General features: G+C 49.9%; 1 protein-coding gene across 2 annotated transcripts; it reads left to right on the forward strand.

Annotated features, from left to right (window-relative positions):
• The first annotated feature begins 1,243 nt into the window (after positions 1-1,243).
• Positions 1,244-23,298, forward strand: PSTPIP2 (proline-serine-threonine phosphatase interacting protein 2). Of its 2 annotated transcripts, XM_069775032.1 has the most exons (15): positions 1,255-1,525; positions 9,344-9,444; positions 11,655-11,732; positions 12,668-12,702; positions 14,298-14,404; positions 16,060-16,122; positions 16,586-16,684; positions 16,879-16,924; positions 17,285-17,364; positions 18,925-19,023; positions 19,553-19,649; positions 19,931-20,012; positions 21,062-21,096; positions 21,629-21,686; positions 21,884-23,298. In XM_069775032.1, the coding sequence occupies exons 1-14, from the start codon at positions 1,493-1,495 to the stop codon at positions 21,676-21,678; spliced, it is 1,005 nt and encodes a 334-aa protein (XP_069631133.1). In that variant the 5' UTR covers positions 1,255-1,492; the 3' UTR covers positions 21,679-21,686; positions 21,884-23,298. The 2 variants fall into 2 exon arrangements, with proteins under 2 accessions (XP_069631132.1, XP_069631133.1); XM_069775031.1 differs by lacking the exons at positions 21,629-21,686; positions 21,884-23,298 and having other exon boundaries at positions 1,244-1,525; positions 21,062-21,601.
• The last annotated feature ends 814 nt before the right edge of the window (positions 23,299-24,112 follow it).

Below are 24,112 nucleotides of genomic sequence, written 5' to 3' on the forward strand. Positions count from 1 at the left end.
TCTGGTAACAAGATAAATACTTCAAAGTTCTGATTTCTCTCCTGTTGCTGCTGTGACTTAGGAAGGTGGTGATTTCCTCATCATTAAAGCACTGGGTGGTAAATATCTCCTGTCCAGTCAGACAGAATGATGGTGGGGCTGGTTTTCAAGAGTCGGTCGCAAGTCCCGAGAGGTGCTGTGGGCTGCCCTGGCCACAGGGTGGTTCTGGAAAGCTGAGAAATAGCGAGCGGGTTGTGGCAGTGTGGATTTGCGTTGAGGGTTTGTGCCCTCTTCTCTTGAAGAGCTGATTCAGAAATCACAGAAAGATCCCAGAAACACCCCTTTTCAGCGCAGCATCCTGTGATGGGTAACTGTCAGTGCTGCGGTAACACCCGCACTCTCTGCGGGTGATGCCAAAGCTGATGTGCTGATGATGACCGTTAACGAGGGCACGCTGCCCTGAGCTGCTGTGCCTGGATCCATGCTGCTCTGTCCTGCAGGCTTTGGGTCTCAACCCCACTCGGGCTTATCTGCTTGTCCTAAGGTGTGCCCTTCCAGTACAGTCAGATCAGATGAGGAAAACACGGAAATTTATTCCAGAATTCCCACTTTGGAGTTTTTTGTGCGTTTGCAGCTGGGCAGATTCTACCTCAGCTAGTTAGATGTTCAGATGAGGTTGGTAAAACCTCTTCAAAGCTTTGACTGAAACCTTTCAGACCTGAAACACAGATGTGACAATACCTCTGCTGCCGGGGCAGCCATGAACACTGAAAGAAAAGTCTGTGCAAACCTGGTTTCTTCAGTATAAAACCTCAGAAATGTTTGCTGAGGGGCAGTGCCCTCAGGTTGCTTAATTAGTTAAATGGAAAATGCCTTTTTTTTACCTTCCTGGACTGTTTTAGCTGTCCCTGTGTTAGAGCAGAGGCAGCAGGGTGAGGGCAGCAGGTATGATTCAGGCTTTCCGCCACGCAGTGTCCTCTCTCATGTGCTTTCCTCCTTTTTTAAGAACCGCTCAGAGGTCGCTCACCCACTGCCTTGTCTCGGGCAGCGGCCCCTAATTAAGGACAAGAACAGCACAGGTATGGTAAAACCTTCCCAAAATACTCCACCAACCTCTGGCTGAACCAGACGGCGAAAGCTACGACACTCACCCTCCGCTCCGCGTTCTTTCGTGAAACCGTGTGGGTCGGTGGGATTTGACCCGTCACTAGTGGGTTTCTCCCCATGGTTCCTTGTGTCCCCACTGCTCTCATCCATCTGCGGTGGAGATGAGGTCCCCTCTTGCAGCAGCCCACCCCGCTCTCCCCCCATAAAAAAACCCCTGGAGAACCCAGGAGGGCGCAGCCAAGCTCCACCAAGCGAGTGGGGTGGATGTAACGGGGTGTTTTCGGTGGGGAGGAAGGGATGGGACGCGGGGTGGGGACACCGCACCCCGTGGGGTGGGGCCAGGCGGGGCCCGGAGCGGCGGCAGAGTCGGCCGTGGAGTTTGGCCGTGGAGCTCGGCGGCAGCAACATGCGGGAGACGAAGTTCAGGGATCACTTTTGGGTGAGCGGGGGCACGGTGAACTGGGGAGGGGGAGAAGCGGGGACAGGAGCCAGATGGAGCCGGGGGGCTCACAGCTGGGGTGGGGGGCGTCACCCCTTTTTGGTCAAAATTGGCTCCAAAGCCGTCTTCGTGGTCCTGGGGTGCTTTTGCTGAAGGTTCCGAGCATCCCGCCGGCAAAGCGGTGTCCGTCCACGCGTGTCCCGAGAGCTGTGGCTTTGCAACGTGTCCCCGTGCTGCCAAAATAACGCCCCAGTGAGCTGCCACTGCCGTGCTGGAGGAAATCGGTGCCGGGCTGAGGGCTTGATTATATTTTATTATGTTAGAATTGGCCACCGGTGAACTACTCGGAGACACCCTGGGCAAAAAGGATCCTTTGATGGGGAGCTAATCCCGGACTAGGAGCGAGTCCCTCGGCGTGCTGCTGCTAGCTGCCGAGCTGTGGAGGAAAAGCCACGGTTCAGGGAAAGCCACAATTTATTGTTTTGAGTCTGTGCTTTTGGGAATGGAGAAGTGCTGAAGAGCCGCTTATCTGCTGCAGAGCACGGATGCTGTGGCTGCCCAGTTCCTCTTGGTGTTCCAGGTAACGGCAACCAGGAAATAAATGACAAGTTTGGTTTTTGGGGCTGAAAATCCCGTCTGTGAACAGCACTCAGGTTTTCCCGGGTGATTCCTAGGAAGCAGCTTCCATTTTGCAGGATAGGGGAAAGGTGCGTGGGCCGTGGGAGGAGCGGGCGCTGGGTTTGGGGCTCCCGTGTGTTGTGGAATGAGAAGGGTAAGTGCGGAGCACCGGGCTCGCCCAGCATCATTAGCGTATTATCTGGCACAGCACCGTCAAATATGTAAATCCCACATAGGTGTCGAACCTGGCTTGGAAAATAAAGTCAGCTTTGCATGTGGCAGCTGTTTCTCAGCTATTTGTTGCCCGAGAAATTTCCCCCGTGTTTCCTTTGCTTTGCAAATGTGCCGCAGGGGAGGGATGGGAGGGTGGCGGCGGTGGTGGCAGCATCCTCCAGGCTGGGGGGGGAATAATGTGATACGGTTTGTCATGCTTCAGTTGTGTGTTGGGTTGAAAAATTGGTCCTTGCTGCCGGGCTGGCTTTGGCTAGCACTGCCCGGTTTGTTCCTCTCCTTCATTTTTGAAGGAGGATCCTGGAGCAGGGTGCTCGGTGGGAGAAAATACAGGGGCAGGAGCTGCCCCAAGCCCCAAAGGCAAGGAGGAGCTGGGACATTGCATAAGGCACTCATGCCTGCCCGGTCCCTTTTATTAGCAAACACGTCTATTTACTGAATAATCCTCTTTCTGAGTCCAAAACTACTGTTGTTGCCAAGGATTTTGCTTGGCTTTTTCCTTTCCGAAGCCGAAAGCGCTTCTGTTCCCCCCCGACCGACGTGCCTGGGGCAGGCAGCTGGGGCGGAGGTTGGATGGGAGCGTGATGGATGTGACTCAGTGGAGAGATCGAGGCCGTGCTGTGGTCATGCTGTGGTCGTTTGGTAGATGGAAAAGGCAAGTGCTGCCCCAAGCCATCTCCATGCCACGTCGGAGTGACTGTGTATCAGCTGCGAGGGCTGGGGAGGGAGGGGGAGAACGAGAGATGGGCAGAAAACCACAAATTTAGACGAAGCGCGGAGGGCTGCTCGTCCGGCTGCGGTTTGCTGTTAAGTGCTGTGAGAGAGCGCAAACTTCCTCCTGCAATTTTTCCTCTTAAATTATTTTGCTTGAGTCAAAACGGGAATGAGAACTCTGCCAAAGCAAGTGATTTTGCAGTGGTCACGACAGCCTGATAGGAAAGGGGAGATTTCCATCTGATCCAGGGGAGGGATGCTCCAATTGATGGGACGAAGACCGAAAAATAACCAAACCTCCTAAAAGCTGAGCCGTTTTTGGTATCGCATCTTCCAGCTTTGAAACGCGGCTCGTCGTGAACGGCGACCGCCAAATTTCTTTGTGGGGCTAAGCTGCAGCCCCCACCTTGCTCTGCCGGGGCGGCAGGGCTGTGCCTCAAGCCTCATCTGGGGACTGATTTAGCTTTAAACCCTGGTAATTCTGGTTTTTTTCGGTGGGGCGCGTATGTCTGTCTGTTCTTGCATTGGAACCCGGTCCCTGCCGAAGTTCATGGCGTGAAGCTTGCGACGCACCGTGTCGAGAAAGCATGCCGCGACCTTGCTCTCGGCGTTGGAGTTTGCTCATGCTCTTAGGTCTTAGAACGAGATGATAAATTTCCTTAAAGAAAGGGGTTTGCTGTTCTGCATCCTACCACAGCTCCTGCTCACGCAGAGGCCAAAGTCCGGAGATGCTTGAAGCTGCACGTGCGTTGCCCCCAGCTCTCATGTGACGTTCCCTCCTGCAGGCTGCAGCAGCCTGCAAAAGAGCTGTGCAAAACTTAAAATACACCAAAGATCATGGTTGTTTCCTCTTGCCCTGCCTGGAGCAATTGCTATGAGTTGAGCAAGTGTGGGGTTTTCATTTTTTTGCAACCTGCTGTTCTTCTTTCACTATACGAGGTCTCTTCTTTCACTTTAATCGTTTTCTTGGTATGCGTCTGGTTCTCCCCAAGCCTGTTCTTGCAGAGTATTTCGGGTAACCCAACAGCAAAGGTTTGGGTCTCATCAGAGCACTTTGGTTCTGTAAAACTATGTGGGAAAAAATAGAAGTGATGATAATGCTACGCTTTAAGTCTGGTCTATTGGCTAACAGCTTGCAACTCAGAGAGTGGATTTTCGGTCATTTTGCTTGTAATGAGACAAAACCAATGCTCTGCTCTCTGCAGTGTATCGCAGGGTGCATTAAAAAGAAGCATTTGGCAAAATATTAAAAAAATAAGCAAATAATGCTGAAGACTGAGACCTGCTGACTCTCACTGAGGTTGCTCTGGTTAAGCAATTTTTGAAAATCAGACTTAGGTATCTAAGTCTTTTAGGCCCTCTCAAATACTTCTTTGTCGTGCCAAGCAAAAGCAATGCTGCTAAAACACTCCACGGCTCAGGCGAGTCATCTGCAGCAAAAGCTGCACTGGCATATTTAATTTTCTAACAAAGCATGCGGCAAAGTATCTGAAAACACCAATTTACCCCTCAGCGCATAGGAAAGAGCTATTACGTCTCTTTTTGCAATGGCACAAACAAAGCGTGGGGGGAAAGAAATGCTTTGCCCTTGGCTGCAGAGCAAAGGAACACACCAATGTTTGCAAAGGAACCGTCGATTCCTCCCCGCTGGCCCCTCTACCGTGGGTTACGGGTGATATTTTGTCAGTGCTGCGACTGGCTGTATTTCTTCTTCATTGCCATGGATTTTTTTTCTAGCCTCGTGTGGTTGGCCGGGGATAAACTCCTTTTTTTTTCTGCGTCCCCGCTGTCAGGCGATGGGGCAGGGAGCTGCCAGCCCTGGGCTCCTGGGTTTGTTCCCTGGCTGCTGACTCATGATATGATGCTGGCTGGGCCATTTCACTTCCCCTTAGCCCTCCTTGCTCTTCTCTGAACGGGGACTCTTCTCTAAACTGGGGCGGTGGAGTTCATCGGCAGCGTTATGAAATCCTCGGGTCGTCGTTCGAAAGGAACAAAGCGGGGTTTGGGGGAAGAAGGAATTGCATCGAGGTGGGACGGTCCGTTGCTTTCTGCGTCTCTGGGATGAGCAGGGTAGGCGTGTTGGCGTAGGGGAAGGAAGCTTCAAATGGCAAGATATTAATCGGAAAGCTGCTTTTCACAGGATGCTGTTCTCAGGTGGGTGAGGTGAACTTGCAGCGAGTCCTTTTCCTCCCTGCGGTGAGTTTTGTTTGTCCTGTTGTACCCACCTGGTTATGGGATGGGGAGGAGCGGCAGCCCCTTGCAGCATCTCCTGCTCTCCTCACCCTGCTCCCTGCAGGCACCAGCGCAAATGTTTTTCTTGGTCTCAGCAACCTCTGCAGGACCATGAGTGATTCTGAGGCGGTACTGACTGCGAGCAAGAATACCACAGCTAGTTATTACTGCATGGTGTTTCTGACTACAAAAATAGTCACCCAGCTTCTGCTGTGTTTCCGTAAGCAGAGAAAGCTGAGGAGAGATACTAAGAGTTCTGCATAAATAAAGATCTTTCAAGTGATGGTCCATGAGCAGTGCAGTGCCCTAAACCTTTCATTTTTGGGAAGGTTGGGACAGGTTGCCTGTGGGTAGGAAGGCTCTACAGAGGGATCTGGACAGGCTGGATCGATGGGCCAAGGCCAACTGTATGAAGTTCAACAAGGCCAAGTGCCGGGTCCTGCACTTGGGTCACAACAACCCCATGCAGCGCTACAGGCTTGGGGAAGAGTGGCTGGAAAGCTGCCTGGTGGAAAAGGACCTGGGGGTTTTGCTCGACAGCCGGCTGAATATGAGCCAGCAGTGTGCCCAGGTGGCCAAGAAGGCCAACGGCATCCTGGCTTGTGTCAGACATGGTGTGGCCAGCAGTGATCGTTCCCCTGTACTTGGCACTGGTGAGGCTGCACCTCAAATGCTGTGTTCGGTTTTGGGTCCCTCACTACAAGACAGACATTGAGGTGCTGGAGCGTGTCCAGAGAAGGGCAACGAAGCTGGTGAAGGGTCTGGAGCACAAGTCCTATGAGGAGTGGCTGAGGGAACTGGGGTTGTTTGAAAAATGTCTTCGTTTGAAAAATGTCTTCACCGAAAGGGTTATCAAGCATTGGACCAGGCTGCCCAGGGAAGTTGTTGAGTCCCCATCCCTGGAGGTATTTAAAAGACGTGTAGATGTGGCGCTTAGGGACGTGGTTTAGTGGTGGACTTGGCAGTGCTAGGTTAACAGTTGGACTGGATGATCTTAAAGGTCTTTTCCAACCTAAACAAATCTATGATTTTCCCATGTCATGGGCTTTGTAAAGTGTGTGTCTGGAGGGGGTTTTCCATGTAAAGTGGGGTAGAAGATGGAAACGTCAAGCTCAGCAGCTTGCCTTTTAGCTGTGACTCACACAAGGTCACTTCAGATCCCCACCAGAGCATTTTAGCCTCTCTTTTGGCTAAAAGTGCAAACAAACCCCAAAATATGACAAGCAACACACAAATTCCTTCTCCTCATCGAGTCCATTGGGAGGATGGTGCAATCCCAGGCAGTAGATTGGGAAGGGGGGGGGGGGGGCACGTCCTGCTGAGCCCACGGGCTTGGGAAACATCAGCTGCTGCTTTGTCACCTTGAAGTCATCTGGTTGTAGTTTCCATGGGTTGTCCTCTAAATAGCACATGGGGTCAGAGCTCTGCCCAGTGGGGAGGACCAGGACAGCCACACGCTGCAGGGTGGGAGGAGAGATGCTCGTCCTCCTACATCCTTCTGGTTGGGGAAGGCTTGGCGCAACTCCCCATCCTCCAGACCCGTCTTTGGCTTAGTTTATTATGTCTTTACATCTTGTCCTCTGCGCCCATGGCTCTGGGCTTGCCGTGTTGCCTTTCCTCTTCCTGCCTTTGGGACATCCCACGGGCACTCGTGCTGGTCCTTTTTATTCTTCCCGTGCCAACATCTGCCCAGAAGGGTGCTGCGAAGGCTGGTTTCACAGCATACAACCCTACCCGGCTCCTTCTGGACCAGGAGCTCCTCTTGCCTGGAAGCAGCTCTTTTTGGAAATCTCCACCGTCTCTGTTACCTCTCATGTTTCATATAACACCTTGCACTGTGAGGTCTGGTCCAGCCTTGGGCGCTTAGGATATATATACATGCTGGAGTTAAATCCTTCTACTGGAGGAGGAAGAGTGACAAAATAAAGAGCTTACTGCACATTTTTGATGGATGCTCCCAATTTTTCTGCCTGGCGCAGTGATCCCGAGTGTCCCAGGCAGCAGAGTGGGGTGCAGGAGCCTTCGGGTGCCCCCTGACACGCAGCAATGTGGGTCTGATCGCTCCGTCCTGCATGGGCTTGCAGCGACCGAGAGTTGTTCTCTGCTTCCATTTTATTTCCTTTGAAACCGGGGATAGGAAGTCAAGTTAGGATGTTCTTGTGTTTTGCAACTGCCACAAAGACTGACTTCAGTGCAAGCGTGTTTCCTTTTTCACAGACCCGATTAGCAAAGACGCGACACAAACTGAGAACTGGTTGTGGGTTTATCAGTAATAAGCCTGTTTTGGAGAAACGTTTGTCCTTTGTAAAGAAACAGAAGCTGTTTTGGTTTCTGCTTAGGTCCTGCTCCACGGTTCTCTCTTCCCGTGCTTGCCACGGACGGAGAAAAGCTGATCTGGGATAACCGTGGATTTCCTGCAGGTCCCACTCCACCAGGTCTCCGCTTTACTTCTTGCTTTCTGGCCACTGACATTCAAGTCCTTGACTCCTTAGGGGAAATCCACATAATTAAACCCTTCATTTATCACAAATAGCAGCCCTGTTTCTCCTCATTTCTTGCACCAGGTACGAACTCCCAAGAAATCCACCCTTCTGCTGCCCACGCTTTCACGCCAGTTCTTGGTGTACTCTCACCCTGGCTTCCAACCATTTCCTGAATCTCTCCGTTCTGCCGTTATTCCTCTTCAAGCTTCTTAATAACTCTTTGTGGCTTTTCCTTCCTTTCCCTGAGTTTCGTAACTGCTCCTACCATTGCTTCCTTTCTGCAGCCTCTTTCCCTGTATTTTTTGCTCCCGTATGTGCTGTTCCGTACAACACCGACTTGTCCTCTTTGCAGAAGACGACAAGTAGCACCTTCTGCTCAGCTGCCTCCATCCGCTTCAGGCTTCTTCCAGAGAAGGAGAGGTCATGGTCAGAGCACCTCTTTGTATTATCGTAGCACTTAGCAGCCCTGCTCTTAAGTGGTCTCCAGGGTGGTAAATCTTCAACAGTCATAGGGCAAAACCCCATTTTTTGTCGTAAGGTGATTCCAGGCATGGGTATGAGGAAAGAATGGGGGAGAGTTAGTCAACCTTCATCCTAGCCCACCTACATCATTGCTGCCTGTATCTTTCTTTTTTGTTGTTTTTTTTTTAATAAGCATCAGTACAATATATGTTTTTAAGAAGTAATTTGAAGGAAAGCACTGATCTTTCAGAATTCTATGGGAATTGTGAGTGCACTGTGGGGCTGAGAGCCCTGGGTTGGAAGATGGGACTTGGCCCCGTGGGTGGTGGAGGCAGGACCTCTCCATGGCTGTGATGTTTTGTGAAGAAGCTAGCCCTGTGTGATGTGTTGAAGAGCATACAGCAGTGGTGGGGGACGACCTGGCACTTAGGGAAATGATCTTTACAGTGGTGTTTTGAATTGATGTGTGGGACAGTGTTGCTTTTTGCAAGGCCAAAGAGAAGGCTGTTGCAGCAGCAGTCGTTGGGTGCCTCCATACCTTACGGTGAGGGCAGCGAGAAAAGCCCACAGCTCAGCCATCCTGTGCAGAAAGGTCTGATAAATTCACCTCCAGCCCAGATGTAGGCTCCTACAACCAGATGTGAGGGTGATGCCCCGAATAGTGCAAGTCAACCCTAACCAAGATGCATCTCCATGTCTGCAGAAACTGGGAAGAACAGTAGTAAGATGGGCTGTATCTAGAGACTTGGAGGGTTTATGGCGTTTGATTTCATTAAGTTAGAGCTGACAGCTAAGCTCCTAGGAGGAGATGCCATGTGCTGTGGGGCCAGCTGTACTTAGGTCAGGGGGGAGCAAATAGGATATGGTAAGACTGAGCTCTTCTGTTTTCTGAAATTTATGGAAGTGCCTTGTCCCAGACTGCCACCGTTGTTCTCATTCTGGAGCCTCTCCCACTCCTAAAAGAAAAAAAAAAATCTTATTTCATAAAGACGGACTTGCCCATTTGCTCCCAGCTGAGCCATTGCTTGTGCAAATGACTGCACTGACGAGGATATGACTGCTGTTCTTCTGTTTTCAGAGTACAGATCTGACGAGCACAGTTGGCTACGACAGCATCATTCAACATCTGAATGACGGCAGGAAGAACTGCAAGGAGTTTGAAGACTTTCTGAAGGAAAGGTATGGAGCTGCCTCTGAAAACGGGTTGGGTTGAACCTGGGAAGTGAGGCGGTGGCACTATTTCTGCTCCTTGTATTCCCAGTTTGGTTTGTGTCACGTTTAGCTGTCCGCTATGTTAGAACACCTTTGATTTTTGACTGATGAGGAACTTGTTTTCTTACACCTTCCTTTCCTTGCACAGCTGGTGCTGTGGTATGAAGTCCATGCCCAGGAATCCTCAGCTGCGAGGCAGTGACGGTGCCCAGAGCTTGATGCTCATATTTTGAACTGTCTGGTAAAAAGAAAGAGGAATCAGAAGCAGCTTAATAATTCAGTTTTACCTGTTGCCAGACATCTGTACTGATGTGTTTGCAGCTGTTGGTGGCCTGCCCAGGCCACACGCTCTCCCATGAACTTCAGCTTGCAGAAGATCAGGTGAAGACCTTGGCACAGGAGAGGCACAGCTTTGTACTGAATTTATCTTTGTACATTATGGACAGCCCACAGATTTTATGTTAAAAAGAAGTAGTAGCATTAGATAGTGCATTTCTTAATTGGAGGATATGACCTAAGTATAGGTTCTGTGGCTAAAAAGGCACAACTGAGATGGTCTGGCCATGTATTTTGACTTTATGGTTCACCTGGTTATCAATGGCTAAATATGAATAGTGCTGCAGAACAACCCTGAATTAATGTCATTTTGGTATTGAGAACTGGAGAAAACAAACCTCTGAATACAAGACTTGGTACAAAACAGCCTGGAGCAAATGTAATGGGGAGGAAGAAAGGGGAGAACCTGCAGTTAGAAGTGTGTAATACACCTACATCTGTCTAGGCTGTAATCCCACGTTCCGGGAAAATTTGGGCTTTCCAGCTGCCCGAGGAACCATCTGCTGAACCCTGAGAACCATGTCCCACTCGTCCATGACAACGGGGAGAGTACCAAAAGCCTCCTCCACACCCTGTGCCCTGTTCCTCTTTGCTGTTGAAGGAGGTGTAGGTTCCCACCGATGTGTCTAGCCAGGAGGAGATTAGAGCCTGGACCTGGACTTGCTACTGGTACCCCTCTCTGAACATGGCCCGGTTCTCCATGTACAGCACAGCTGTTACGTGGTCCCAGCTATGGAGAACATGCCTGTTGGATTTGATGCTTTGTCTCAGAAGGAAGTTCATGGGAATATTGTTAGACAGAGGAAAAAAATTAATTTATAATCTTTATTTCTTCCATTTCCCTACAAGCTTTTCAAGTTTTTAAAGAGTTAAGTTGGGTGAACCCAACTGCCAAACTCTAAAAATCAACAACATCAGCATCTGCATCTGTGTTAGAGATACAGGCATTTTAGGAAGTTATTTATTTCACCCAGTAGACCTTCTAATCCAAGCCTCTAGCAGTACTAGTTTCTCTCCACTGACTGCAGACAGCTAGGGCGGCTTGCCCAGATGGAGATACCCTACATTTGACCAAGCAAGTCCAGCCCTGGTTGTCTGTACAGAGTTCAAAGCAACTGCAGAGAGCTGGTTGTTCTTAGGCTGCAACACATAAGCTTTCTTTCCCCCCTCCCTCTTTCTTCCAAGAGGGAAGGACAATACGATCTCTCAAAGGTGTTATTTACGTTACCTTACAAGATGTGGCCTCTTCTTCAGGTGTTTTCCCTAAGGACCACAGACGGGCAGGAAAGAGTACCTATTGCCTCATTTTAAAAAGTCCTGAAAAGCTGAAATAGCCCAGCTGAGCTTTGGGGTGCGTGTACGGTGGCTGAGTGGTCTTTGAGGTGCCGACTCCCTTCTGTCACATTTGGTTTAAATCAGCCAAAGCACCTTCAAAAGTACTTTGTGTGGACGGACTGAAAACGTGTGATTGCACAAGCCTTTTTCCCATCAGAAACTGAGTTAAAAACTACTTGAGTGACTCACCTGGTTGCATTTAGCCACCAGCTGCACTGGCTGCTTAGTCCTCCATCTCCTGCAGAGGTGGTCCTTGCACCCGTTGGCCATGGGGAGATGGGGAGGGCAACGCATCAGGACCCCAGACACAACAAAACAAAGCGTTTTCACTAGAAAGGCTGTTGGGTAACTGCAAACAACAGTCTGCCTTCAGCCAACCGTCCACAGTTGGTTTGCAGCAGGTCAGAAGGTAGGGAGGGTGTTAAGAGTGGGTTTTGGCCTCTGCTGCAAACACATATCAGTTTCTGAAATAAGAACTTCCTCTCATTTCTCTCTCTCCTCAACAGGGCAATTATAGAAGAAAAATATGGCAAAGAGCTCATTAATTTGTCGAAGAAGAAGCCCTGCGGGCAGACAGAACTGAAGTAAGTTCCCAGTCCTGCGTGTGTTTTGCTTTTATGGGTGTCCTTACTTGGAGCAATGAGGGAGGAGGAGAAGGAAGGAGGCTGTGAGAGATAGAACAGTGTTGAACTGTGATTGGGATGCTGCCAGAAGATGATCTGAAATTGGTCTTGTGAATGAACGGTGCATAGTTGGGTTGGCCTTCACCAAAAAATGAGTTGGACTCCACCAAGTTCCCACCAGCTGTAGACTGACCAAAGCACCACAGATGCTCAGGCGAGATGTGGGTTGGTGGTTCAGCAGAGGGTCGAGGATCATGAGACCTTGTTTTTCTGGCCAGAGGGAAGTACAGGTACTTCCTTGACTCAAACCAAACAAATCTTGAAAGCCCAGCATGTTACCACCCTGCAGCGTTGCTGTGGCTGCTGCGGTTGGCTCTGTGAGTGGGTCTCCATTTTCCCAGTAACACTTGACACCATCTGCTTCCTTCTTTGTTTCTGTATTTTATACATGCCCGGTCTGATATTCTCTGATCATTTATTTACAGTTTTATACTGAGATGTCACATAAAATGTTTCCAAAATCTTTATGGTACAATGTTAATAGGGAGAAAAGTTCCCTACGTTTCCAGCCACTGGCCAATGCACCATGTAGAAGGTGTTCATATGTCTGAAATGATACTTTTAGGAGGTTGCATGAAATACTTGTTATGAAACTCAGAATTTTTAATAGCGTCCAATGTTCAGGAAGATGAAAAGTAGACCTCAGACCAAGTGAGCTGTGTTATACTTGCTGAGAGGGAAAAAGCTGGAGGTGTAAAGAGGGTAAATAAACCTGCTTCGAGCTGCTTTGGCTGGCATTGAGGGACTTGCTACCTGGTTTGGGAAGGGTGCTCTGCTGATGCCTGTGCCTGGCGGTGCTTTCCCACTCTTTTTAAAGATCTGCCTGTGTTTTTCAGCACGCTGAAGAGATCCCTGGATGTTTTCAAGCAACGTAAGTAATTCTTCGTGTTTGTCAGGACACTTGGCAACACCAAAGCCTGCAGGCAACTGCTTGGGAAGAAAATAGCAGAGGAACCTCTCTCTAAACCTGTGCAATGCTGTAGTCAGGCACAGGCTGTCTTCCTGGCCCAGCTTATCCCAGCGGGGCTTGGGGCCAAGTGCTCCAGGGCATGGGTGGGAGAGTGGACCCACAGGGTGTCCTTTTGGGGATCTCTTGGGCTTTTGGGGTGGGCTGCAGCTTAGAGGTCGTGCTCGTGTTGTACATCAGAAGCTATGCATGGGAAGCTCATCTGGAGTTTGTTGGACTTGCTCGCCTTGCCCTCTTCACACGCATATGCAGTAATTCGCACCTCAAATTCTGTGTTCAGTTTTGGGTCCCTCACTACAAGACAGACATTGAGGTGCTGGAGCGTGTCCAGAGATGGGCAACGAAGCTGGTGAAGGGTCTGGAGCACAAGTCTTATGAGGAGCAGCTGAGGGAACTGGGGTTGTTTAGTCTGGAGAAAAGGAGGCTGAGGGGAGACCTCATTGCCCTCTACAACTACCTGAAAGGAGGTTGGAGTTGGTCTCTTCTCACAAATAACAAGCAATAGGACAATAGTAAATGGCCTCAAGTTGCGCCAGGGGAGGTTTAGATGGGATATTAGGAAAGATTTCTTCACCGAAAGGGTTGTCAAGCATTGGACCAGGCTGCCTGGAGAATTGGTGGAGTCACCATCCCTGGAGGTATCTAAAAGATGTGTAGATGTGGTGCTTAGGGACATGGTTTAGTGGTGGACTTGGCAGTGCTAGGTTAATGGTTGGACTGGATGACCTTAAAGGTCTTTTCCAACCTAAACGATTCTATGATTCTGATTGGAGCATCTAAAAGATGACGCTTTGGCCACCTTACATTGTCCCTTCATTGCCATATGTCACAGCCTGCCAGGGTACAGGTAGCCAGCACCCGTACCTGGAGGCCTAACACTGCTACCCTGTGCTGAGTCCACCCTCTGCCCCAAGCCACGTTCATCTGCTGTCCCGTCCCTTGGTGGACCTCCCTAACGAGGTTCTGCCCTCGCAGCACCTGACTATTAATAGCTGTGGGTTTGAAACAGCTCTGGGGGTTGAATCGTGAGCTACGGTTTGGCTTAGCTCCCTAGATGAGCTTGCTGGTGTGGTGGTTCATGGTGTGGCCGCTCACCTTCAGCAAGATGAGCCTGAGATTTTTTTAGCGTTAATTTTTCTGTGCCCCAAGTTGGTTGCGTGCTAGCCTGGGGCGATGCTTCCTTCAGACAGCTCCTTCAGGCTGCGATGTGTTGAAATGTGCCTGAATTCATCTGGGTGAGGGGGAGATGTGACTGTGCTTGTTTGAACAACCTCTCTTGATATGAGTTTTCCTAAACTGAAGGGCAGGCCCCAGCAGGACTGATCCTTACATAGGCAAGCGCTGCTTGGAGGCTGCTTCAAAAGTGCCGCTGCTTTTATATGTTTCTGCAAGGGGATGTATGATCTGGGGTCTGTTTGATGTCAGCTACAACAGCTGACTTGAGCAACAGAGTCTTTTTAGCAATATATATATATATTTTTAAATTTTTTTCTTTGCAGAAGTAGACAATGTGGGACAAGGTCACATCCAGCTGGCGCAAATCCTTCGGGAGGAAGCAAAGAAAATGGAGGACTTCAGGGAAAAGCAAAAACTGCATCGGAAAAAGGTCAGGCACCGCGGGAGCATGCTTCTTCACCGCAGGGTGTCAATCCTGCCCTGGCGATGGGCTGCTCCGGGCGGTGTGTCCCACCATGCCCCTCTGTGCCCCTGGTGCCTGCTGCTGCCGGGAAGTCCTGAGCTCCTTCCTACGTGTCGCAACCGTGTCGGTGAACCCTGCGGCAACCTCTGACTTCCTTCTTCTTGCTGCTGCGTCTTCTCCTTTGGGTGCTTTTTGGGGTCAGTGATAGGAGGGGGTCAGCTCCAGGGATTCCAGCCTCAGCCAGGAATGTTTTTAAAGTATATATATAGAGAATCATAGAATCGTTTAGGTTGGAAAAGACCTTTAAGATCATCAAGTCCAACCGTAAACCTAGCACTGCCAAGTTCACCACTAAACCACGTCCCTAAGCACCACATCTACACGTCTTTTAAATACCTCCAGGGATGGTGACTCCACCACTTCCCTGGGCAGCCTGGTCCAAGTGAAGAAATTTTTCCTAATATCCCATCTAAACCTCCTCTGGCACAACTTGAGGCCGTTTCCTCTCATCCTATCACTTCTTACTTGGGAGCAGAGACCGACCCCCACCTCGCTCCAACCTCCTTTCAGGTAGTTGTAGAGGGCAATGAGGTCTCCCCTCAGCCGCCTTTTCTCCAGGCTAAACAACCCCAGTTCCCTCAGCCGCTCCTCACAGGACTTGTGCTCCAGACCCTTCACCAGCTTCGTTGCCCTTCTCTGGACACGCTCCAGCACCTCAGTGTCTTTCCCATAGTGAGGGACCCAAAAATGAAGACAGGATTTGAGGTGCAGCCTCACCAGTGCTGAGTACGGGGGGACGATCCCTTCCCTAGTCCTGCTGGCCACACCATTTCTGACACAAGCCAGGATGCTGTTGCCCTTCTTGGCCACCTGGGCACACTGCTGGCTCATATTCAGCCGGCTGTCGACCAGCACCCCCAGGTCCTTTTCCACCAGGCAGCTTTCCAGCCACTCTTCCCCAAGCCTGTAGCGCTGCATGGGGTTGTTGTGACCCAAGTTCAGGACCTGGCACTGAGCCTTGTTGAACTTCATACGATTGGCCTCAGCCCATCGATCCAGCCTGTCCAGATCCCTCTGCAGAGCCTCCCTACCCTCCAGCAGATCCACGCTCCCACCCAACCTGGTGTTGTCTGCAAACTTACTGAGGGTACCTTCGATCCTCTCATCCAGAGCATTGATAAAGATATTAAACAGAACCAGCCCCAATATAGTGCTGTATGATCTCCATGCAGTCTGCTAAATTTGGTAAGCCTTTTAACTTCTTTTGGCTTGAGATTCCTTTGTCTGGAAAATGAGGGAAAACTGCTAGAACCAGGGGCTGGTTTGAACCTAGCAGAGGGCAGTGGGCTTCTCAATTTTGCCAGACACTATGGAGACGATAGAGTAGTATGTATTGGTAGGATTTCATTTGTAGAGCTCCTTTGCATACACAAGTGAAGGCTTAGATAGAAGCATAGAAAGATGAATGTCTCGGATGGGTTTTGTGAACATGCTTTGGGTAGAAGAAGGTCCATAAACCCATCTCAATCTGGTCCGTGCCTTTTCCTTTCCTAAACCATGTAGTTCATCCTGGAGTGTTGATGGTCAGTGACATGCTGACTCTGGGTCTGTTGTTTTCACAGATAGAGCTGATAATGGAGGCGATTCACAAAAATAGGAATTTGCAGTACAAGAAGACCATGGAGGTAAAGCAAACGTGCTGCTGTTTCTTGCCGTATGGGTTAATGCTGCTAACATGCACACACGTGGCGCTGGGGCAGACATAAACGCGAAGGTCTTCCTCCTCTGCTCCAAGTCCCTACGCTGTGTCTGCGTGAGTGGTGTGCAGGGCGTGCTCAGCAAAACTGAAGGGTATGCGAGGGATGTGGCTGGCAGTAGCCTTGCAGGGTTGGATATGAGTGATTTAGACGTCATGGACTCGATTGCCATGAGCTTTTCATCTTGAGTGAAGAGGAGCTTGTCTTGTGAGGTCGGTTTTGCCCAAGCAGTTGGGTACCCGGGACCTTGCGTGCTGTCCCCTGCTCCGCAGCCTGCATCTCTGCCTCCTCACTCGTAGTCTGTGCTTTCCCCAAAAGCCTCCCGCGTGAGCTGTATTTTGTATCTCGTTGCTCGCTGACACGCTCCTGCCCTGTTCGGTGGCTCTCCTAGGCCAAGCGGCTCTACGAGCAGCGCTGCAGAGATAAGGACGAGGCGGAACAGGCTGTGCATCGCAACGCAAACCTGGTGACACAGAAGCAGCAGGAGAAGGTACGGAGAGAGGGGTGGCCGTGGGGCAGGGGCAGAAAGGGGTGTCTCTTCTCGCAGCTTTCCTGCCCCATGCCTCTTTTCCCAGCTTTGGGGTGAGACGGGAGGGCTGGTGATGTTCCCTGGTTGGGCTGCAGTGCCGTTGTTGATGCGCCAGGGCTCTCCTCTACCATTCTTTTCTCTCCCATTTTTGGCAGCTGTTCCTGAAGCTGGCTCAGACAAAATCGGCTCTGGAGGACTCTGGTGAGTGTGGAAATGGTGGCGTTTGGAGGGCGAGGGGAGCGTTTCGTGGGGCATGGCCCTCAGGTGAGCTCCAGCTCTTGGGTCAGGCACAGATCCTCAAAAACACGTGCCCAAGATACCGGAGGTGGGTTCCTGCCCTGGAGAAGCCTGCATGGCCCCACCAAGGCTGCTCCCATGGCACAACCCTCCGCCTTGCTGCCCAAATCTGCGTCCCCTTGCTGTGCCCACCCATAGCCAAGCTCAAGCATTACTGCTCCTTTCTCCCAGCCATCCCAGCCTTTTCAGGTTTCACATATTACCTTCTAGTGAAGGGGTTTTTTAATTAATGTTAATCAGATGACAGTGTGATTTCTCTCACAGACAGGAGTTACCAGCAGAGCGTTACCACACTGGAGAAGATCCGGGAAGAATGGCAGAAAGAACACATCAAAGCTTGCGAGGTAAATGCCCTAAAAGGCCTTCATGTGGCAGTGTGGTCCTCTGGATGTCTGTCCCCTTGCTGTGGTGATCAGGGACGGTGCAGGTTTGCCTTCTCTGTATTCCTCTGGCAGGTGTTGCAGCCAACCCTGCGTGTGTCTCATGCTTGGCTTCTGGATTCAATGTCCCACTAGTTCGAGGTTTCTACTCTTTTTTTAATTTTTTTTCTTCCAACGCCTTTTAAAATTGACAGAGTCAGTGCATTAAGTAGTGACATTCTTGCCCATTACCTTCCTGCACGTTTGGTGTGGCCATCATCTTGAACAGTCACGGTCATGGTCACCTCTGCACGCCCGGCGACTCAAGGCCAATATGTGCTATAGCTGCACCCAGCAGACTCTGAAACTCTGAAAGACTTTAAATGACTTTGCAGCAGAGGCTGGTGGCAGGCTGGGGACACAGGCTGGTTGAAGCCATCTCCATGCACCAGGAGCCCTTCACCTTGTATCTCACGGACCGCGTGGTAGTGAGGGAACCCCTCTGAGTGGTTAGCTCAGCCTAAAGCAGACTGTCTCATAGCAAAATGGTCTAGCAAGGATTTCTAGCACCTGCTGGGGAAGTCCAGAGCTGGTGGCGAGAGGACAGTGCAGCTGCTTTGCTGCTGGCCTGTGATCTGTGACCAAGGGATGGACAGGGACTACAGAGATGCAGGTTTTATCCCAGGTCTGCTGCAAGCTTGCAAAAGGTCTTCCCATGCCCAGTCGTGCCAATCCCTTCCCAAGCTATCTCTCCTCAGGGCTCTATTTTACTTTTTCCTTTTAAAATGGAATTTGCTGTCTGTTTTGTGTGGTGTGCGTTGGTGTCTCAGTGCTGGTGTGCTTTTGAGGTCTGGGGTCTCCAAAAACCTCTCTGATGGTGGGGTGTGGGAAGCAGTAGTTTCACTTCCACAGATGGATCACTTGGAGGTTTTCCCCTCGGTGTGTTGCAAAGGTCATAACTGATAACTAGTGTATACTTACACTTGGGATGAAAGGTTATCTTTCATGGAAATGTGTAAAGGCACGTGAAATTGAGGTACACCAGACAGCAGATTTCAAATTACTTGGGTTTAAACTTGCTTGGAAAAGGGCTGGGCAGGAAAGAGGGAGAAGACCAACCAGTCAATGCACCTCTTCTTTCATACATCCCCAGTGCTTTTTTATTGCTCTGTACCTGTGGGAGGGAAGTGAGCTGGGACCGCAGGACCGTGGGGTACCTAGGGAACATGCACTGCCTTTAGGAAGCTGGCTTGGTCTCCCCAGAGGTAGCGGTGTGCCGAGTGACCCCTTCCACATCAGTCCTGCAGACCTTCCAGAGCTTAACACTCATCTTTGAAATACCTGGTTGCATAGAGGGATGATTTCTCCTCTGGATGAGCTGGAGGACTCGTAGTTTCCACGTTTCCTGCAGAAGACCAAAACCACCTGCTCCTCGCTGAGGATAGTCGTCTTTGAGGTGGCACTTGGGGATGAGAAACGATCAGGATAAAAGAGATTTGCTCTCGTTTTAAAGATGTTAGGGCCGTTTTGTCTGTGTCGTTTCAGTTCTTTGAGACTCAGGAGTGCGAGCGGATCAACTACTTCCGCAACGCCCTCTGGCTTCATGTCAACCAGCTCTCCCAGGACTGTGTCCAGAATGATGAGGTACGTCACATGAAGGTTTCTCCATACCTTCATTTTTCTGTTTGGAAAGCAGAGCCCGATTTGCTTTCCTGTGCACTGAGCTGTGTTATGTCTGAGTTGGGCTGTGGCCTTTGATGGGCCACCAGACACCAACATGAGTGTGCAGGCAGAAAGTTTTGGCCAGAGCTCTTGCAGATGAGGTTCCCTCTGTGATTCCCACATTTTTTGAGGGTGGTGAAACACTGGAAGAGGTTGCCCAAAGAGGTGGTGGATGCCCCATCCCTGGGAACATTCCAGGTCAGGTTGGTCGGGGCTCTGAGCAACCTGATCTAGTGGAAGATGTCCCTGCTCGTGGCGGGGGGTTGGACTAGATGACCTTTAAAAGTCCCTTCCAACCTAAACCATTCAATGAGTCTATGATTCCCTGGCCATTGAAGCTTGTGTCCTTGGTGAACATTGGACTTTCACCCCATGTGTGATAAATCATTGGAAAAAACCCTCTTGGTTTTTGACCTGATGTATAGAAATGCTTTTTCTTTCCCTTTGGCAGAAATATGAGGAAATCCGCAAGAGTTTAGAACTGTGCAGCATTGAGAAGGATATTGATTTTTTTGTAAATTTACGCAAAACTGGAAGTTTGGCCCCAGGTAAGAGCTCAGTACAATCTCACAAAGTAGTGCTGACTTCCTTGTACTCCTCATAGAGCTGCTGCTCTGATCAGCATCATTTTGGATGCAAACCCATTGATTTTGCAACATTCCTCCTTTCATTAACTGGCATGCAGCACTAGTCTCTGCCACTTATCACCAGCCCCTGAAGATCAGGCACTTTCCCAGAGAGAGGAAAGACTTAGCAGCTGACTGTTGGCGTTGACAAGTAGTTTATGCTTATAAAAGGTCTGTACTTTACTACTGTTAACTCTTCCTAGCTCCTGTTGTTTATGAAAACTACTATAATACACAGAGAAATGCAACTCCTGTGAGAAGTCCGGTTCCTGTACCTATATCAAGGTAAGGCGTATAACATGTACAATAGCAATTGCTATTGCAAATTATGCTCTCCTGCCAAAAAAAGCGTATTTTGTTACTTTCAGTCTATTGGAGGCTTGACCTGTGAGTATTAGAGGAAAATATTTCCCACGCTATGTAGTCCATCACTTTTCACAGCAGGAATTATGCCAGTGTGCTGCCTACTATAAGCTGTTCAAGGACCCCCTCAAGCCCAGTCAGAGGTTTTTGCTCCCCCTTTTGGGGTCATTTCTCCCTTCTCATGGCAGGGAATCTTATTGTGACAGTGCTTGAGGTGAGGGTTTGCTCATTTTTTCTTGTACCAAGCCTATTCCAGAAGTCCTTTGCATGGAGGTGAGGGGCTGTGGTGCTCAGACAGCAGAAAAGCAAGGCAGCCTGTGGAATAGTGATTTTCATGTCTTACTGTCTCTGGGAACTATCTGAACTCCCTTCTACAGCAGCCTTTGATACCAGGAGGGCTTTCTTGCATGATTCTCCATGTGGTCTGTCTATCTGAGGAGAGATGAATCAGTTAAAAGTGTGCGTGGGTAGAGGGAGGAACAGCAAAGCTGAATTGACTCCCCCAGGACAGAAGCTGGGCAGGGAGGACAGGGTGAAAGATGCTTCTGCCGGCGAGCAGATGAGGATTCAGGGCTATTAAAGACTATTGCTAAAGATGAGTGTGCCGCTTTGGCTGTTGCGCTGGGAGAGGAGTCATGTGCAATTATGGCTTCCTGATGTCTCACTCTGGGCAAAGGCATCTAAAAAGTCATGCCCTGAGGCTCACTTGTGAATGTTTCCCCAACTTAGCGCTTTTTGGCTACTTTTTCCTCTCACCCACTGTATCAGCTTCAATTCCTGTGTTTGCCAAGCTGGCTATTGGTGGTGAACCCACCATGACATGCCTTGGTACCGGGTCTCCATAAAGCCCAGGCTGGCCAAACCTCTTGCCCTCCTGCCAGCTCTTGGTGGGCATCTTAGGAGCGTAGAGCCAGGGCAATGGGAGTCCCATGGCCATGCAGATCCTCAGCTCTGTGTTTTCTTCTGTGCAGGAGGGGACCTCTACCCACCCCGGCCAGCGCTCCAGGTGAGTTACTTGCTTTATGGGGCTTCTGGTCCCACAGAGGATCTCTCTGCTCTTGCTCTTCCCCGTCAGGTCATGAGCTTTAGCTCTCTGAAGGGATTGCTTTAGGTGAAGCTCCTGCTGTAATTCTGGTCCCCGCTGAAAGATGCTGGGAAGGTGGGCGCTGACTTTGGAGGCAAGGTGTCACCCAGGAGAAGTTCTGATTAAAGCCCTGCGTTGTAGGCATTTTTGAAGCTGAAGGATGTCTAAGCGTGGGATCCCACCAGTCTTTGCAGTTTGCCATTCTCTGCTTCAGCAGCATGAGCTATATCATTCCCAGTGCCTCTCCAGTGATGGGATACTGCAGCAGGGCTTGGTAAAATGAGGTCCTGCTTTGGCTCTTTGGCAAATCAAGTCATCTCTTTGAGTCTCATTCACCCTTGCCTCCCGTCCCTTTAACATGGGTGGCCAGCGCGTGGTGTTTCTGTCTTGTGTAAAGTCTTGTAATGAGCACTTCTCATGAGCAGACCTAATTTTTTTGTGCTTTGTGTTTCAGGTGAGCCCGATTACGCCACAGTTGACGGCTACAGCTTGATACATCACTAATAGCCACAGTAAGTACTCACACTTGATGAAGAAAGGATGTAGTATGAGATGCAGCTACACTGAGGAGGGACAGTGGAGAAAGAAAGGCCACTGGTTAAGGGATGACATTTTGAAGTGACTGACTGGGAGTGATGATCATGTCAGCCCTCCCATCGCTTGTCTGAGCTGGAGCTGTGGTTTAGACGCTGTTGATCCTGTTCTGTAGGTTCTCTAGGAAGAAGACACTGTTGGTCTGGCCAGCGTGGCAGCGGTGTTGTTTCCAGTTATTCCCAGCCACACAGAGCTGAAGCGCATCTCCATTTTAAGAAAGTATTTGGGGACTCTGATGATTATTTGTACATTCAGAAAGTGCCTATTAAAATCTGTGCCTTTGATCAGCAGACTCCTTGGATGGATATCCCATCTTGACACTTGGGGGAATATAAGCAATCGACCCAGACACAGGGGTGATCTGTGTCAGAAGAAATTTTTGAAGTTCTTCTAAAGTGCAGCCATCTGGGAGAGGCTGGAGCCTGCCACTCTCCAGATAACTAAGAAGTCCCATGTGCCGCGGGGAGCGGTGCGCGATGCTTTGGGCATGCTGGCTTGTGTTCAGGCCACATGTATCCCACTCAGATCTCAGGTTACACTTTTGCCTGTTTCTAAAGTCTTTCATTAATGGTAATGAAACTTGTAATTTAGGTTTTAATTTTGTCTCCCAGGGAGCTTACTTAGAGGAGCACCAATGGTTACACCATCTGTCTGGCTTAGCTGTAGATGTGCTCCAGGCTCAAGCGCCGATACTGGGAGCTGATTTGGATCTTGCCTGGTGCAGCAGTCCACAGCGCAGCTACCTAGCGAGAGGCTGTGCTGCCACAAACATGCTGGGACGTGCTGCACCTTACAGCGTTGTCGAGGATAGGAGGGAAGTCGGTCAGCTCCGCCAACCACCTCTCCAATGAGGGGCTTCCAGTTTTTTAGGTTCATGGTATAGCTTGTCCCTGGTAGGCCCTGGAGAACCCCATTTGATTAACTTCTGGGAATCCCAAAACTTTGGATTTGTTCTGACCATGCAACACTATAAACAAACTTAGTTACTAATGTTGGGCTGGAGCCATGCAACTCCTTTTCTGACCAGTCTCCTCAAAATTCATGCCCTTCTTGTTAGTGTATATACGATTATGGCCTTGATTCGGAAGCTCACATGCCTCAGGGCTGTTGGTCTCTCTGAAATCCCTGCGTGCAGTGTTGCTTAACAGCTCCTCAGTGCCTTATGACACTGGACACAGGGACATAGGACATGGAGACCAGGGCACAGTTTCGCTGTCTAAACCTGGTCCCAGGTGACTAACTTTGGAGTAACAGGAGTTGCTAGTTGTGTAATGTTCTTCAAGTTGAATCTGTATGACTTCAGTGTGTGCCTAAGCCCACCGGTTCCCGGGGCTTTTACTGAATTTCTTTGTGCGGAGAAGATCACAGTGAGCATTAACATCTGTCCTGCTGCATTATAATGAACTGTGCAAAGTGCCTATGTCAAGGAATCAGTTGTCCTATTTTATTTCTGAAAGACCAAATGTACAAATATTCTTCTGAAGGAGCCTGCTGTAGTCTTAGTTCTTTAAATACGTATTTTAAAAATAAGTTTTGAGACTTGTGTGCTGGATGTGCTTTTTTTAAAGGTTGTCACATTCACTTTCTGTCGGGGCTGGGGCTGGTACACCTTCAAAGCACCCTGGGATGTTCGGGTGGTGTGAATTGCCTCTCCTGGAAGGAAGCGTATAACAGCATAACCTTGCTCAGCCTTTATTTCAGTACTTGCTCAGTACCAAGACAGCTGTGGGAGAGAACACCCCGAGGAAGGCTGGCATGAGGACAAGTACTTGTGATTAGCCATGAACTACAGACCGTGTAGGGCTGTTTCCCCTGGAAAAGTATCTACTCTACAATACATTGCATGGTTTCTTTATTGGGATTTTTCAGCTGACTGAGCACAATAAATGGTGTTAGGCTTTTCTGGATGCTGAAGTCCCCGGTGAGGCTGAAACTTGGCTTGCACATTCACTAGTTGCACAGAAGTAATCCCAAAACAGAGGTGCTGGTCCTGAATACACCAACTGTTTGAATAGACCTAAAGCCAAGCAAACCCTGGCCTGGAAGCAGAGTGTCCAGACATGGAGCTACTGGGAAGCAACTCTGTGTGCCCATGAGCACTGAAATGGGTTTTTATCTTCAGCATCTTCCCTTGCCTGGTTATCTTCCAAGCGGTGCAGAAGACTTTGCCCTCCTCCCAGGCCCCTGGGGAGGAGCCTAGCCTTCTCCTGGGCCCTTATAGTGAGGCTGGGCTTCCTCAGAGATGTCTGTAGAAGGGTCTGGCCTCCTCCCAGACCCCTCTAGAATTGCCTGGCATCCCTACAGACCCTGATAACCAGCTGCGCAGCTCCTGCCTTCCCTCCCC

This window comes from Haliaeetus albicilla, chromosome W (genome assembly GCF_947461875.1).
Source record: "Haliaeetus albicilla chromosome W, bHalAlb1.1, whole genome shotgun sequence".
In the NCBI taxonomy this organism is placed as follows: Eukaryota; Metazoa; Chordata; class Aves; order Accipitriformes; family Accipitridae; genus Haliaeetus; species Haliaeetus albicilla.